The 16545-nt window shown below is 35.7% G+C and overlaps 3 protein-coding genes across 6 annotated transcripts; 2 read left to right on the forward strand and 1 right to left on the reverse strand.

Moving 5' to 3' along the window:
* Positions 1-1498: 1498 nt before the first annotated feature.
* Positions 1499-2370, forward strand: LOC116845239 (40S ribosomal protein S27-like). Its single transcript, XM_032817699.1, has 2 exons — positions 1499-1613; positions 2063-2370. The coding sequence occupies exon 2, from the start codon at positions 2064-2066 to the stop codon at positions 2319-2321; it is 258 nt and encodes an 85-aa protein (XP_032673590.1). The 5' UTR covers positions 1499-1613; position 2063; the 3' UTR covers positions 2322-2370.
* Positions 2371-2622: 252 nt separating this feature from the next.
* On the reverse strand, positions 2623-9910 carry LOC116845238 (AP-1 complex subunit beta-1). Of its 4 annotated transcripts, none has more exons than XM_032817694.1 (12): positions 9643-9910; positions 8900-9012; positions 8176-8346; positions 6767-6793; positions 6421-6666; positions 5842-6102; positions 5252-5674; positions 4378-5062; positions 3848-4109; positions 3299-3650; positions 3018-3209; positions 2623-2930 (listed from the first exon to the last, which is right to left on the reverse strand). In XM_032817694.1, the coding sequence occupies exons 1-12, from the start codon at positions 9662-9664 to the stop codon at positions 2856-2858; spliced, it is 2829 nt and encodes a 942-aa protein (XP_032673585.1). In that variant the 5' UTR covers positions 9665-9910; the 3' UTR covers positions 2623-2855. The 4 variants fall into 4 exon arrangements, with proteins under 4 accessions (XP_032673585.1, XP_032673587.1, XP_032673589.1 ...); XM_032817696.1 differs by having other exon boundaries at positions 9709-9909; XM_032817698.1 differs by lacking the exon at positions 9643-9910 and adding an exon at positions 9338-9475.
* A 2974-nt stretch (positions 9911-12884) lies between these two features.
* On the forward strand, positions 12885-15115 carry LOC116845209 (SWI/SNF-related matrix-associated actin-dependent regulator of chromatin subfamily B member 1). Its single transcript, XM_032817620.1, has 6 exons — positions 12885-13018; positions 13278-13745; positions 13895-14022; positions 14108-14420; positions 14662-14838; positions 14930-15115. Exons 2-6 carry the CDS (start codon positions 13294-13296, stop codon positions 14967-14969), a joined length of 1110 nt encoding a protein of 369 aa, XP_032673511.1. The 5' UTR covers positions 12885-13018; positions 13278-13293; the 3' UTR covers positions 14970-15115.
* Positions 15116-16545: the final 1430 nt, after the last annotated feature.

Below are 16545 nucleotides of genomic sequence, written 5' to 3' on the forward strand. Positions count from 1 at the left end.
TAGCGCTTAGTGATGAAAATCGTGTCTGCTGAACGGGCTGAACACGGTTTATCTCACATCTCGTCACGTGACTTCAGTGTATCTCGTCACGTGACCGCAACTTATTTGGAATATGACAGAGGTTAGATTCGATTGGTATAGCTGATAGACTTTCGAGGAAAGAAGATACGGAAAAAGCTGGTATTTCGGAAGTTATTCAAGTTAAGCAGCTAGAGATACAAGATTTCTATATGCTCGTTACATCGCTGGCCCTCTTTTCTATTATATTGGCATATTTTTACTTGTGTGACAGGTAATTGCTAGATGCAAGATTTACATATCACAATTTACGTATCACAATTTCTTAAGCTCATTTTAAAAAATATACTATAATACACGATTTTAATAGTGTTTACTTCTTTCTTCTCTCATGTGCGCTGCCATCTTGTTTCGCAACATGTTGCGCGTAGGTAGCGGAGAAAAAGTTTAATGGGAAAAATGGCGTCCGCTCCCGGAACATGTTGAGTAGCGGTAACTGAGCGAAGTGCGTTCAGCAGACATCTACACAACAGTTGTACAACAGTTGCGTCTGCTGAACGCGCCCAATATGAAGTCACATTGAAATGATCACCAATCATCACGCATTTCTATCTGGGTACTTACGATCCCTCCACTCATCATTTCTAAACGAAATAATAAAGAATGTCGAAAAAATATATATATATTAAGTGTATAAGAAGCAAATGAGATATGTAAGATATGTTAAGGTTATCCGCGACTATCTTTATCCTTTCCGCAAAATTGCAGCGGTAAAATTATAACGAAACGGCACAAAAAAGAGCGGAACGGCTGTAATTAGTCGTACTGGTTCCGCGTGTTTCGTTCCGCGGAGAATTTCCGCCCTATAGGACGTCGGCCTAAGATTGTTCTAATTATAAGATCTGACTAGGAATACTGGCATTTATACAAGCCTTAAGCCGTACTTATGCTGTAAGTAAATTGACTAACTACTTTAATAAATTAAGTAAGAAAGATTTTCGGTTAGGCGACAGTTTCCCGAAAAGTGGAGGGGATAATGTTGGTACCAAGGAAAATTTCTACACGATATAATTTAAAGATTCTGTTCTTTGTAACTGCATTGCTAAATTGGTGCAATAAATTGAAATGAGGCAAGTATACGTTTTCTCACTCTAACTTTTTGCATTAGTTCAGTAGTGCAGTTACAAAAAACAGATCTTTAAATTATACCATGTAGAGATTTCTCTTGGTACCAACATTATCCCCTCCATTTTTCGGGAAATTGTCGCCTAACCATACTGGCATTTATACAGGCCTTAAGCCGTACTTATGCCGTAAATAAATTGACTAACTACTTTAATAAATTAAATAAGAAAGATTTTCTCACCATTTGAGTTGAATCATTTAAAAACAAAAATTGTCCAACTTGTCGTTGAGTCGTACTATTTTGAGGAAAAAACTGGTTAGTAAAACAGTTGGTAATTCTGACGAGATTCTAGAGACTTAAATGTCGCATCAAGTCGGCTGCTGTTTCTTTTCCAGTGCGTACGTTGCTGTATAAACACGTGGTTACGGTCGCAATTATCAAGTTTAAGACAAAATACTCAGCAAATTAAGTAAGTATTAGTATCATTTCGTTCGCTATTATGCGGGTTTTATTTATTCGTAAAAAGTTAGTGTTAATTCGATCAGAGATAGATTATATATACACATATCGATGAGAGGTATGTCATGGCTTCGGTCGCGGTATCACTCATCATCGTATGTTGAGAATGCGTTAGTACACTACTCGCGTCTTGTCTCTTTCAGTTACATATTCTTTATTATACCTATATTAATAAGCCGTTATACAACATAAAAAAATTGCATTTTTACTATTTTTTTATCTCTTTCCTTAAGTACTTAAATATCAATAGTACACTGTAAAATTGCACAATGTTGCATATTCTTGTTTTAATAAATCTAATTTTATAAACGTGTCTAAGAAAGTATTTTCTTTATTATATATAGTAGCTTATAAGAATTCTTCAAATGACACTTTCTAAAACTACAATTTATTTTACAGAATGCCACTGGCCAGAGACTTTCTTCATCCTAGTCCGATAGAGGAGAAGAGAAAGCATAAACTGAAGAGGCTTGTGCAAAAACCAAATAGCTATTTTATGGATGTAAAATGCCCTGGTTGCTATGCCATCAAAACTATTTTCTCACATGCCCAGAGACCAGTGGAATGTGATGGATGCAGAACGATACTTTGCACACCGACAGGTGGCAAAGCAAGGTTAACGGAAGGTTGCTCTTTTAGAAGAAAGGTGCAATGTTAATTTTGCTCGTTGTATCCCACACTTTATAAATAAAAACTATTATATCATATATTATGCACTATTATTTAGTTACTGAATATAGCCTATCTACTGAATATTCTATATAGAATTATATTATTTTCAGTGATTTCTATAAAGGTTTGTTAAGAAAAATATTAATCTTTATATTCAACAAGAATTTATATTAATTTTTAGTTCATGATATATGTGAATGGCATGTATGTGGACATATGTATCTAAAAAAATTGTTATTCTCTTTTACATAGAAAATAAAAATAGGAGAGAAAATTTAAATATAACGTACACGTGATCATAAATTTTTATTTTCGTACATATCATTCGTGATTTTTTATAATAAATTCGATAATCTGTAACAGAAGTCTATAATATGGAGTTCCAGGATATTTGAGTCTCATGCACAATACAGATGTAACAGATAGCTTCTATAAATAGGCTGCAGCACATGCTCACTTATATAATGTCTTTTACAATCCGCATTTTATAGCGATGTATCCTAATTATTGGGAAAAAAATTTAAGAATGCAATATTGCATTGTACGCTTGGAATACTCCAGGAGCGACTTCTACAGATCGAGATTTTAAAGACAGCTGCAATGAGAAGAAAATGAATTATAATATGAAACGAAGCTTAAGATAAAATTCATCATAATACGAATAATAAGGATGGAAACATACTGTAACATCAGGATTGCCTGGTTGAATTTTTAGCTCGTTCAGCACCCAGACATTGTTTGTCAGTTTGAGCGATTGATAGAGCATATCCTGCCCCTCCACGTTCCTCTTCGCGATTGTGAAGACGTTATTCTGTTGCATCTTCTGTACAACTTGATCAGCCGTCAGCATCACTCCGTTTAATGTGTATTGCACCTATAAAAAAATTATCGATTGTCAAATTTCCCAAAATTAGTATAGTAATATATCCGTTAATAAATATAATAAAAAAGCTAGAGCAATACCTCGTTCTGCGCGGGTATATCTTTCCAGGTCGAAAGGAATACTCTCTTATCCAATTGTCCATCTTCAGTGAAGTATACATTCATGGGCACAATGCAAGCGAAGTAGAAAACGTCGATGTTATTCTTGATAGCGACTTGAAGATTATTTAAAGGTTCCATACGTTGCACCGCACCCGCAGTCGATAATATAATGTTCGTTTCTATACTAGCGCCAGGACTCAGAGGAGCTGCTACTTGCAATGGGGCAGCTGGCGTTAATCCGAAGCTATTTTTGTTAAGTTGTATCGCGAATCCTCCCATGGGCTGCATCGCTTTATTCGTAAAAGTCATGTCCATGCTAATTTGTCCATTCCTGTCATATAGACAAAAAATTTCGTGATACAATTATTCGCAATCGAGAAACATGTAAAAAACGTGTTCTTTGTAATACAAAACAAATTGACATCTGTTCTTCCATACCATGGAAAAAATAAGTATTGGTTCTTTTTTCTTTTAAGATATAGGTGTCATAGTATTCTTTCGAAAGGAGTAATATTCTATATTACTTACTTTCTCGTGAATGTGCCCCAGATATCGAAGCCTTTGCCCTTTTCCGCTGGTAACCAATTAACTTTGGGAGGTATGTAAGCTGTGGGTCCTTGACTGAAGCCGAATATGTCGCCGAGTAGACCCGTTGTGCTTTGAGAAACAACCGGTGCTGCGCTCGTGTTCTCAGTGTTGCTCAAAATTCCGTCTAAACCACCGCCCAAAAGATCTAGTCCCAATCCTGCAGGCTGAGGAATGGGTGCCGGTTGAACTATCGCCGGTCCACCTGGAATATATAGATAACGTTTCATAAGTTTCATTAAAACAGGTACGTCGATGAAAGACAACGGCGGTAGTTAGCTACTGCAGTCACATAAAAACGGAGTAATCGCTCCTTTTTTAGTGACCAGGATAATAAGATAAAGAGAAATTATAAGTTGCAATTTCCAAAAAGCAGACAAAATTAAAATACTTAAAGTACTGAGTTTAACATAAATTAAATTTAAATTTTTAAAAATAAATTTGAATTTATGTTTAAATATCCTTTCACTCACTGATATCCATGCTAAGAAGATCGCCTATCAAGGATTCCTGGGAGGGTATGACTTGTGTGTGCGGTTGTGTGGCACGTTGACCAGAATCCTCATTTGAATTGCTCCTAGCTGGTAACGACTTCCTGGCGCCCGCAGCTCTGCCCTCTACGAAAGCTGTAGGGGGTTTATGATAGACGGATGCTAAGCTCGAGATATGGCAGATCAACTCGTCCAACAACGTCGGTTCCAATAGATCAGTTTCTTCCGAGATCAACGGCTTTTCAGCGAGCACAACTTCTTTGGCCGCCGCTGGATCGGTACTGAGTAATCGCCAGTAGATGAATCCGCGATCTCGTAGATCTGGATTGTCGGAATCTTGCGTAGCTAGGCTGAGAACTTGTTGCACCAACTCTTGCGTGTCCGTGGGCCTCTTGAGGAACAGCTTCACGATTGCCGTGAGCAACTGCAGCTGTACCTGCGTGTTCTCGTCGTGGAATCCCTCCAAGAAACTTTCCAACAATTCGTCCGCGTTGTCGATACGCTCGGCGTATTCTCCGATGATCCAAATCATGGAAGCGCGCGCCTCAGGTTCGTCGAGTGTATCGAGATTCTCACACAATGTTGAAATTATGCTCTCGTACTTGTTGGGATACTTGCGGAAGATGTCTTTTATTACCACTATCGCTTCTTGAACAACGTAATTCACCTATGAAAATTATATAATTATTATTTTGGGGATGATTCAGCGCGCAATATTGAAAAGAACGCAGAATGAATTTAAAATAGATCGTCGAGAATATATATATGTGACTCGACAGTCTACGTAGAGACAATCTATCTATCCTACATATACTGTATCTATCTATAATTTCTGGCTATTTTTAAATAGCGTTACCTTGGTTTGTATCAGATCTAATAATGTGGAGACACAACGCTCTGCGGACGGTTCCACTTTGATGGCACAACGACCGATAGCCCTCACAGCCTTCCTCACGAAATCCACGTCGACCTCCGTGGCATACTCCTTCAATTCCGATAAGACTTGCGCGATGTTAGCTTGCGAGGCTAAGCGGATCATGATGTCTAGTTTCTCGAGTTTAACGTATATGGGATCATTGTATTTGACGAAGAATACTTTCATCTCATGCTTTAGAATATCAGGTCGTTTCTGTACGATGAGATTGATGTTTCTCAACGCGACGTATTGTACCTCTGGCTCAGAGCTTAATAACGTGACGAGAGGCGGTGCCAATTTCTTCGTAAGTGTGCCCACAAAATCTGATTCGGACTGCAGCATCTCCATCAGTTTCATTAATACCTATAATATTGAGATGAGTCTAGTTAATATAAAAATATAATTCCGCTAAAAAAAGCTGAAAATAGCTTAGTAATCAATCTAAAGAATACAGGAGGAGAATTAGATAAATTTGTTTTTTTCATTTATGTTTTTCTCGTCTGTGCTAGATCCTTCACTTATATACTTACTTTAACAGCGGAAAGTACGACTGCAGCATTAGCGTGTGCCAGGCGTGGGGTGATCCGTTCGCAGATGCTTTGTGCTTCGCGATCGTCCTTGGGAGAGTAATTTGCAAGTGAATCCAGGATAAAAACTTGGCCCCATTCAGTGCACTCATTAAGCGCTGTCAGTAATTTGTTGATGGTCTGTGCGTTCATTTCCACCAGCGGTTGACCGCTTGGACTGGCTTCGTTGATCTCGGACAATGCAGCTACTGCGTTTGCGACAACCTAGCAACAATTGTTACGTATTATCGTACTATTAGTAACGATATCATCTTCGAACAGTGACGGGTCAGATATAATAGGTGCATCATTAAGATTTCGCATTTATAGAAGCTTAAAAGTATATAATACAATTTTACTTCTTTGTTAATACAATTTTCGTTTGCTTATTTGTTGATTTTTTGATGTTCTATAAGATACTATTTCATAAATTTTTTGTGAATAAATTTCATAAATTTTTTGTAAAACCAGACTTTGTAGAGCTTTAATGTATATGATTAGTCACTAAAGATTTATCGAACTCCCAGATAAATTCATATGTACCATAGGATTGCTATCAGACAGAAGATCCTTTAATTGATCCAGAAATCCCTGGTCCTCGACTAAGGCAGCGTTAATGTCATAAAGCTTGGCGACGCATACGGCTGCCGTCTTGCGGACATACGGATCCTCGTCCTTCAGGCACTTTCGCAGCGGCTCGCACAGATACTCAGTTATCTTGTCGACGCGTATACAACCCATAGTACGAACTGCTAGCGCACGAATCAGCGGATTTGGGTCCTCGCAATCCTGCGCAAAAATCGGGCAAGCCAGGGATTCAAGTCTAGTCACAGTAGTGGCTATCTATCTCAACCCATGAATTTTAACAAAGTAGAAAGTGGTATGGTACCTTTGTTATCGGAGATGTCGCTAGCTCCTTTTGCGTGTCAGAACGAAAAAGGTCAAATTGGTCACCGTCACCATTTTGATTAAGTGTTAAATACTATACTTATCAGCCATTTAAAATAATGCAATTAAGAACTGATTATTTTTTAAAGAGCACGAGGTATCTTTCGTAATTCGTATTATATTTTTCGTAAGTTTTCTTTTTTCTTTTATTCTTTCCATTCGTTTCTTTTTACATACAATTGTATGACTTTGCTAATGATGAATTAGATCGCAATGTTACACCAATATTGGCATCATGCAAATAAAGATAACTTAGATGATATACTTTGTTCAACATAGAAAAGAGTATATTTACAAATATTAAAATAAATCGCATCATGGAACGTTATTTATAACACGAATTACATTCATTAGATACACTAAAATTTTGAGTAGTAAGGACGAGTTGCGTGCAATTAGCAAATATGATCCTTATACAAGCACCAATTGTAAGGCAGTATCATACATATGAAATTAACACTGAAGGAATCACATTTTTCATGCTGCTGCACATTAGATATCTGCGAATAAAGAACTAATGTTTGAATCTAACTCTTTGACTTGAGATGGTATTGCAGCTGGAATTAAAGAAAAGAAAAATCAATTTAATATATTCATATTGTAAGACATATACAGCATCGTGAGAATAAATATACAATCTGCTCAAAGCGTTCCGAATGTTATAGATTAAAGTCTGCGTGAATTTTTCGGAAAAAATTTACATGCTTAATTCCGAGAAAACAAAACGATGTATCAGTGCATTAGCGTGAGGAAAGTAACATATGTATGAGACTTTAAATTACTCTATATCAATTCCGGCATACTAATTATTATATGAATACACAGATTCATTCTCCTATTAATATAATATGGTATACCTAACGGAGTACATTCTGGAATTTGGTTTTGTAATAATAAAAATTAAAAAAAAAAGTTACTCCAACGTTATGTATTGATTCAACCGTCCAGATAATAATACAACAATCCATTGATAAAGTACAAAATTGAAGCAACCAAAGTCCAGACCCGTGCCCTTTGAAAAATAAACAATTCAGTCGCAAAGAATGAAAAGATACATTCCGTCCCATAACGCAGACAGCTCTGTGCAAACTGTAATTTGCAAAGCACAGTCTGTAGACAGTGGCGAGGCACGCTGTAAAAATGAACAGCGAGGACACCCGATAGAGGAGAGGGATGATATTTACAATCCGACTGTCATCAGGAACACAGACAATTTTTCAGCTTGCCTCTTTACAGACAGACTCTGAACATCATCCAAGTGTCATTAAAAAATATATGTAGAGGGTAAAAGTGCGTTATATAATAAAATCAGTGATGACGAATTAATGATGAGTTTCTAAGCTACGTTACCTTAACGAATGTGTTGACCGCCATGATGGCCATGTCAGGTTGGCTCTTAGCATAGTTCATCAGGTACAGGTACACCAGTTTTTTCAGCTCCAAATTGTCGGTCTGCATACAGTTCACCACATCGGGAAACAGTGCGGATACATCTTTTCCCACTGTCATGGAAGCAATCACCTGAACAAACAATATATTAATATTACTAAGTAGAATAATGTGATACAGATGATAGAATATAAATGCAATATATTTAACAAATATAGAGTTTTGTTATCATTTTATATTACTTTAAAATGAGAGAAATGAAATTGATTTAAACAATATTAAATTAAATATCCTCAGTTTAATATATATTTAGTTTAATATATATTTAGTTGAAAACAAAAATATGTATATACCACATAAAGAAAACATACAAAAATGATTCTAAGCATCTTTCTTCATACATTCCCAGTTCAATTATCGCAAAAAAAAACAAATCATAAATATGACATAGAATAAATATTCTTACAGAGAGATGATTTTGGAGTCATAAAATCCAAATTTTCTCTTGTTACGAATTCTATAGTTTATTTTAACGAATCCTAATATATTACCTCCATCAGCCTGCACAAATGCTGCATAAAAATGCTGATTTTTTGTAATATATAGGATTATTAATAAAGGAAAAGTTATAATTATGCCTAAAATTTTAATTATTTAAATAACAATATAGACAAATTATCATTACCTTCTTTACAGCTTCCTTCTTTTTTTCCTTCTTCTCATTGTTTAATTCTGACTTGAGTTCAAATATCTCTCCCTTCTTGGTAGTAGTGAAATATTTTGAATCGGTCATCTTGTCTATAACATATAATAATAAAAAATTAGGTAAATTTTTTGTTTACAATATAAAATCATGTACATGTATATAGAACTATCACTGTGTTTTCATTCATGGATTTTTTCATCAACCTAATGTTATTTTTCTTTAACAAAATTGTTACAGTTTCAATAACTGTCAAGCTATAAACAATTTTAACACAAAATCTCTCCTACATATTTTATTTAACATTTAACGATCAATTAAAAATTTATTTTGATAATTAAATCAAGATATCTGACAATAGCAAAGTAGTAAAAGGACAAAACATTTAAAAATCAAGTTATTTCTAGAAATAAAAATCACATTAGTCGATGAATCCGCGTATGAGAGAGGCGGTGATAGTTCCGAGGCGCCTGCACGTAAAGGGGTCTGCAGGAAAATTAAATAAGATTTCGCTATAGTGAACAGAGACTGGATCAATGTCCAGAATCTATGGTGCCATAACGCTAACTCTCATTGACGAATTCGCAGTGGCAAATGTCAAGCTATATTTAACGCAAAGCTAATTGAAACAACACACGAGAAATGTCGAACAGATACGAAAGGGCGATAAGAGAGTATGATAATGCGAGGCGCCGATAGAACATAATAAAAGCGTGAAATATTACGGAGCATCTCAAACGGTTGCATCTGGAGTGGCCGCAGCAACTACCCGTTCGAGGCTCATTAATTACCTGTCTATTTAATTGCAACGAGCTGCAAGGGGTGAAGGGGCGGCGATCGAAACCGATCGAACGTTATCCGTAGCAGCCACGAAAATCGAAAAACGCCCTCCACCACTGACACTTATATTCTACAAACTATAGACGAACGCGTATATCACACAGAGCGTATGACACTTCGCATGTTATCGGAGGCTCAGTGCACATGTCAGAATAATGGGAAATTCACACTGCTTTGATAACGCGATAAATGATTGCGACGGACATTCCGACATCCAATAAGGACTGCGTTCTAAACTCTACTCAACGGGTAGGTATATTTAATCGTCCAATCATGATAAAGAAATCCTAGTTATCTTTATTCTTATTGGTCAATTAAATGCTACTCTATCTGTCGAGTAGAGTTTTGGAACGCAGCCAAGAAAATTCGTTGACTAGTAACGAAACGTCAGTTGAAGGTCTTTGTCCCGATTAGAGATGCCCAATTCTTAATCAATTCGATTCTTTCCCTAACAAATTTAGGGAAAAAAAGTTGTTCATGCTGCTTGCATGTTTCATACTTTTCGCTTTTAAAAAGAGATGGGCACCTAATCAGACGCTTAGAAGAAACAATCGAGTTGGTTGTCTCGTTTTTGCTTCTTCGAAACATTCCAATATACTTCTGTCTAGTTTTAAATACGAAAAATGCGAAGAGTGCAAACAACACGAATAATGGCTCCTGCACACGCAGGACGCAGTAATGCTTGCCGCGCGGCGGAAGTTCGCACGACAGCTAATCAATATGCTGCTTTCCGTAATAACCTTCTAGCTCTTACGGAAAAACAACATATTAATTGGCTGTCGCGCGGACTTCCGCCGCGCGGCAAGCATTACCGCGTCCTGTGTGCAGGAGCCATAAGCCTATTTTTGGGGAAAGAATCGAATCGATTCAGAATCGGGCATCTCTAATTCCGATCTACAATTAGAGATGGGCAATACCAATACCGATACCGATTATAGCTATAATCGATTATTTCTTTTCGATACATAAACATTTTGTAATTGATTGTTTGACAACTCGATTATGGCGAGAATTAATACTTTTAAACCGATTATTGACTTCTATTGTTCAAAGGGCCTTTGCACGTAGAAAAATTTTAACCGTAACTGTAAAGTTGTAAAAAACTGACCAATAATAGGTCTGGTTTACATCGTGCACTTGATACGCGTACTAAATAGTAACTTTCTATTAGATAATCTTAATATCGACAATGCATATCAACAGCGACGCATTCTATCAATATAATACGTTTTGTTGATGAGTATTATGTCAGCTTAATATACCGTTGTTTATATATATCATCGATATTAAAGTATCTAATAGAAAGTTACTATTTAGTACGCGTATCAAGTGTACGATGTAAACCAAGCCAATAAAAATATTGAGATAAAGACTTACTTCAAGTTACAAATGCATCGAACGCGCAAAAATGGCTGTAATTGATCTGTACTGCGCTTGGAAGCATTTGCAATGGCAAGTGGATTGTGCCCTGACAAGTGAATCTGATTGGTGCGTACGATACATCAGCCACATAAAGTCACATTTTATTGGGTGCCTTTCATTTGCGTACACTATGTTATACAGAACCAGTTTATTGGTTACATATTATCTTACAAGATATTTTAGTTAATATATGTCCAATAAACTGATTTGTATACGTGTGTATCAAGATGGTTAAGCAATTAGAAAACACCCATTATCATTGACCTTTCTTTATTTCATCAGTTCTAATCCAACTTCTTCTCTCTGTTTTAAACTGCCAGTTGTCAACTTCACTTTGCGGAAGAGGTGCTTGGTCTATTGATAAAGGCTGGTTTATGATGTCATCATAAACGAGTCTTATGCAGGATGCACACCGCGTTCGATGTCCGACATACGACGTCCGATATCCAGTAAAAGAATAGCTTTCCTATGGAGAATTGAATCCTCTATTAGAAAGCTGTTCTTCTATTGGATATCGGACGTCGTACGTCGGATATTGGATGCAGTGTGAATCCTCCATTATAGCATGTTCGACTGGTGGGTTAACCCACTTTGGATTATTCAGCCTACGTTTATTGGTCGAACAAGTACTTACAAGCTTTATGATTGGCTAGTAGAGACTTATGACGTCATTTGGTCTGTTCTTTTCAGCTGCACTGCTGAACTAGTGCAATAAGTTAGAGTGAGAAAACATATACCTGTCTCACTTTAACTTATTGCACCAGTTCGGCAGTTAGCTGAAAAGAACAGACCAATTATTCGCTTTCGGAGCGATTAACCCAGGGCCAGTCGAATACGCTATTAATTTACACTATGTGAAAATTTTGCCTCACTTTTCTAGGCTGCGTTCCTAAAATTTTACTCAATGGATAGAGTACATTTAATTAACCAATTATGATAAAGAAATCCTAGTTATCTTTGTTCTTATTGGTTAATTAAATGCTACTCTACGGGTGCCATTACATGAAGCGCGGAACGCGGAAACGTGGAAGACAAAATCTTACTAGATCCGCTACGCGTTCCGCGTCTGTTTGATTGCCTTATATTACATGAGGCATATTTTGAGCGGAAAAGCGGTATGGGGAATTATGAAATATTAATTTTTAACGGTATTTATTAATTCAAATGCTTGTATTCAACAGATAAGTTGAAAAGATAAACATATTAGTAAAAATTGCAGTAAATTAAGTTAATACAATTTAAAAAATGAATACAGATGTTTATTTGTCATCAAACCGTTCCACTTTTCCGCGCAAATTGTGCTCCATGTAATATAAAGAGAAATAAAGTCGCGGAACAAGCGCGGAAAAATCCATTGTCACAAGTTGTCACAAGTTATCACAAGTTGTTTAACCTAACCGCCATTACATTAAGACGTGTTCAAACACGTTCGGACCTGAAATTTTTTTGGAATTCATACCTTGGAACCTTGGATGAAAAGACAATAGAGAAAAGTTTTGGGCCTCCCGCTTTTCCGCTTTTTCAACATATGTACGGGAAGAAATGATTCAATTTGCGAACGCGGAAATCTAGTAAGATTTTGTTTTCCGCGTTTCCGCGTTTCCGCGCTTCATATAATGGCACCCTACTCGTCGAGTAGAGTTTTGGAACGCAGTCCTACAGGCCGATCATAGGGAGTTAGCAGTCTAGTAGTATATAGAAGTCTGTGGTTATAAGTCTCTAACCAAAAGAAGAGAGAGAGAAAGAGAGTTGTTAGTGAAACGTTCTCTAGTGTATTGTTGGAAGATCTCAAAGATATAAACAAATTAGTTTGACGAGAATTTACAAGTGCTCATAAACGTTAGTGAATGTATAATTCTTGTTTCCAGATAAAATTAAGCTTGTTTAAAAATACTAAATATATATTTATATTTCTCTTGTTGCAAAATAATTCATTTTAAGACACAAAATTTTATCTATTTTTTTCTTATTACATTAATTACACATTCAATTTATACATTCGATTGTCATGTTATTAAGTGCGTAGTTCTTCTTTATACACTTTTACAAATATCGTATGTTTTCGGGAATTAATTTTCGGCATTCTGCTTGAATGTAGTGAAACTAACCTCAAAATGGCGTTACGTACGTACGGTGACAAACCAATAAGTTTCCAAGTGGAGGAGAATGGGGAATACTATTGCATCGGATCGGAAGTTGGAAATTATCTGCGTCTATTTCGCGGATCTCTTTATAAGCGATATCCTGGCATGTTCAGGAGATCCATAACTAATGATGAACGTAAGAAGCTTGTAGAGCTCGGATTAAGTCAACATGTACTTGCATCCAGTGTTTCGCTCTTGAGAGCTAGTGAGGTGGAGGATATTATCGAGGGTAATGATGACAAGTACAAAGCTGTATCCGTGCACTCAACTGAACCACCTGCACCTAGAGAAGGCAAGACCAAAAAGTCGATGGCTTGGGTCCCCAGTTTGCCAAATAGTTCACATTTAGATGCAGTACCTCAAGCTACACCAATAAATCGCAATAGAGTACACAATAAAAAAGTTAGGACTTTTCCATTATGGTAAGAACAAAGTTACAATAACTAAATATTTAGAGCTATTCTATTAATTTGAACAAGTTATTTTTATGCCAATCAGGTATATTTTGTTATCCCTTTAATTGTATAAACACAAATTTCTAATTTTTCATTTTTATTTCATGTCTATATAGTTTTGATGACACGGATCCATCAGCAAATTTAGAAAATGCAGCGCAACAAGAGATGCTTGTCCCAATACGTTTAGATATGGAAATCGAAGGCCAAAAATTGAGAGATACATTTACATGGAACAAAAACGGTAAATTTTCTTGTATTTGATGACAATAAATTACATAGACAATAAATTATAAAGCAATAAAACAAAGTATCTCTCTTTTCTGCAGAAAGTCTCATAACGCCCGAACAATTCGCCGAAGTATTGTGTGATGATTTAGACTTAAATCCATTAACGTTCGTTCCTGCAATCGCGCAAGCGATAAGACAACAAATAGAAGCATTCCCTCAGGAAACAATATTAGAGGATCAGTGTGATCAACGAGTAATAATTAAGTTAAATATACACGTGGGTAACACGTCATTAGTGGACCAAGTAGAATGGGATATGTCAGAGAAGGAGAATAATCCAGAGAAGTTCGCGATGAAGCTCTGCGCAGAACTCGGCCTTGGCGGGGAATTCGTCACTGCTATCGCTTATAGGTACATATTGCTTATAGGCTTATAGGACAACGAACAAGTCTCTCCTAGTTTCACACACTGCTACTTCGTACAAAATAATGTCACGTAATTATGCAGGCGAAACAAGTGACATTTTCTATCGTGTTAATTGGCAGTGCTCAGTTTGTCAAAGAAATGAACTGTTAGATAAGCAATGACATGGGCACGTATGAATATATTTATTATTTCAAGTTCTTTTAATGCAATCTAACTGCATTTGCAGTGTACGTGGTCAATTGTCGTGGCATCAAAGGACGTACGCGTTTTCCGAGGCGCCACTACCCACTGTAGAAGTTCCCTTCCGACCTCCATCGGAGGCGGATCAATGGGCACCGTTCCTGGAAACCTTAACGGACGCGGAGATGGAGAAGAAGATACGTGATCAGGATCGAAATACCCGGTGAGATACGAATGCCTTGCATTTCTTCATTGCTACAACTTTTTACATCAAACATTATCATTCTCTTAATTACTCTTACTCTTTGTTACAGACGTATGCGACGTTTAGCGAACACAACACCTGGCTGGTAGATAAAATCAGTAAATAATACGATATGTAAGAGTATTTAGAAGAGAAACTGCATATAATTTAATGTTTTTTAATTGTCAATCGACGTCAATCGAATTGTCATCTTATAATTTTTAGTATATATATATATATATATGGTTCTATGATATTTAAAATTTATATATTAAGATTTATATATTAAAATTTATATACACACACACACACACACACACACACACACACACACACACACACACACACACACACACACACACACATATATAACTAACAAAATAACATTTTTTACTTCAACATCTTTGATCACAGGATATAAAATATAGGAAAACGAGTATTAAAAAAAAATCAAAGTTACATGGTTGTATCCAAAAAAAAGATTTAACTATGTTATCATTCACTGAAATGGAATTTTTATCACAGAATGTCGCGTATATTTACCGAGCCATCTTTCACTCATAAAATTTTCAAATTGCATATGTAATAAATTTGTTTCTTTACATTTATATTCAGAGATTAGTTTGTCTTTTATAAGACATCAGCTGTGTTCAGTATTACGTGAAATAGCAGTCAATTTATTTGTGTCACTGTATCAGCAAATACTTGTTATTTCCTATCATATGTATATGCATATATATATATGTGTGTGTGTGTGTGTGTGTGTGTGAGTGTGTATATATATATATATATATATATATATATATATATATATATATATATATATATATATATATATATATATATATACACACTCACACACACACACACATATATATATATATGTGTGTGTGTGTGTGTGTGTGTGTGTATGTATGTATGTATGTATGTGTAACACAGTGACGTGCATTGATGGTGTTATCGCGTTCGCGCTAAAAAAAAGTATGTCATAATGCTAACTGTACGATTCATCGACTTTTTTCTTTTATAAAGTAAAAACAGTTGAATGGTAATATTATGTATATGTAATTATACTTAAGCCAGTAAAGATTTTTTTAATATTTGAAAAATTAAGCATACTAAACTGTTAATATATATCACTGTACGTTCGATAATATATAGCTATCGACCCATGTTACATAACGGGTCTGATAACAAATATAGGAATGTGACTTCAATAGTAAGGAACATAATTAGAATTTTTTACTTTTTTCTCGCACTCATTATACTCATTATGTCACTGTCAATTATAAATCGGTTGTTATCTAATGTGTAATATATTTTCAATGCTTTGTCTAATATTTGTTGCATTAATATTGTTACAAAACTTGTGATATGACAGGTTATTTCGAGCTGCGATCATTTGATAAGATAGGACTACGTGTTAAAAAAATTCTTGAACGTTTTATTCGAAATTCCTCTGATTGTTTTTGTTTAAAATTTTTTGTTGAAAAATATTAAAGGTGTGGTTCCACAAGAAATATACATTAATTTTGCCTCGCGTAGAGAGAAGTGGCTTTATCTTAAAAATATCTGTTTGAACAAATTGGAAAAATTGTTTATCATAGAGAGAGGTTGTAGTAGTTTGTATTGCCGTTTTCGAGATGATTAACGTGTGAAAGGGCCGATTAACAAGGGTATAACTTT

This window comes from Odontomachus brunneus, unplaced genomic scaffold, assembly GCF_010583005.1.
Source record: "Odontomachus brunneus isolate Ranch 3 - 2012 unplaced genomic scaffold, Obru_v1 Obru_scaffold_050, whole genome shotgun sequence".
Taxonomy (NCBI): Eukaryota; Metazoa; Arthropoda; class Insecta; order Hymenoptera; family Formicidae; genus Odontomachus; species Odontomachus brunneus.

Coding starts and splice junctions, on each gene's coding strand:
- LOC116845239 (XM_032817699.1), top strand. CDS start 2,064: ATGCCACTGGCCAGAGACTTTCTTCATCCTAGTCCGATAGAGGAGAAG.
- LOC116845238 (XM_032817694.1), bottom strand. CDS start 9,664: ATGCAACCGTTTGAGATGCTCC. Junction 9,013..9,642: donor GCAACCGTTTGAGATGCTCC/GTAATATTTCAC, acceptor TATATGTTATAG/ACAAGATGACCGATTCAAAA. Junction 5,675..5,841: donor TCGTACTTTCCGCTGTTAAA/GTAAGTATATAA, acceptor TCAATATTATAG/GTATTAATGAAACTGATGGA.
- LOC116845209 (XM_032817620.1), top strand. CDS start 13,294: ATGGCGTTACGTACGTACGGTGACAAACCAATAAGTTTCCAAGTGGAG. Junction 14,023..14,107: donor ATTTACATGGAACAAAAACG/GTAAATTTTCTT, acceptor TCTTTTCTGCAG/AAAGTCTCATAACGCCCGAA. Junction 14,421..14,661: donor GTCACTGCTATCGCTTATAG/GTACATATTGCT, acceptor CTGCATTTGCAG/TGTACGTGGTCAATTGTCGT.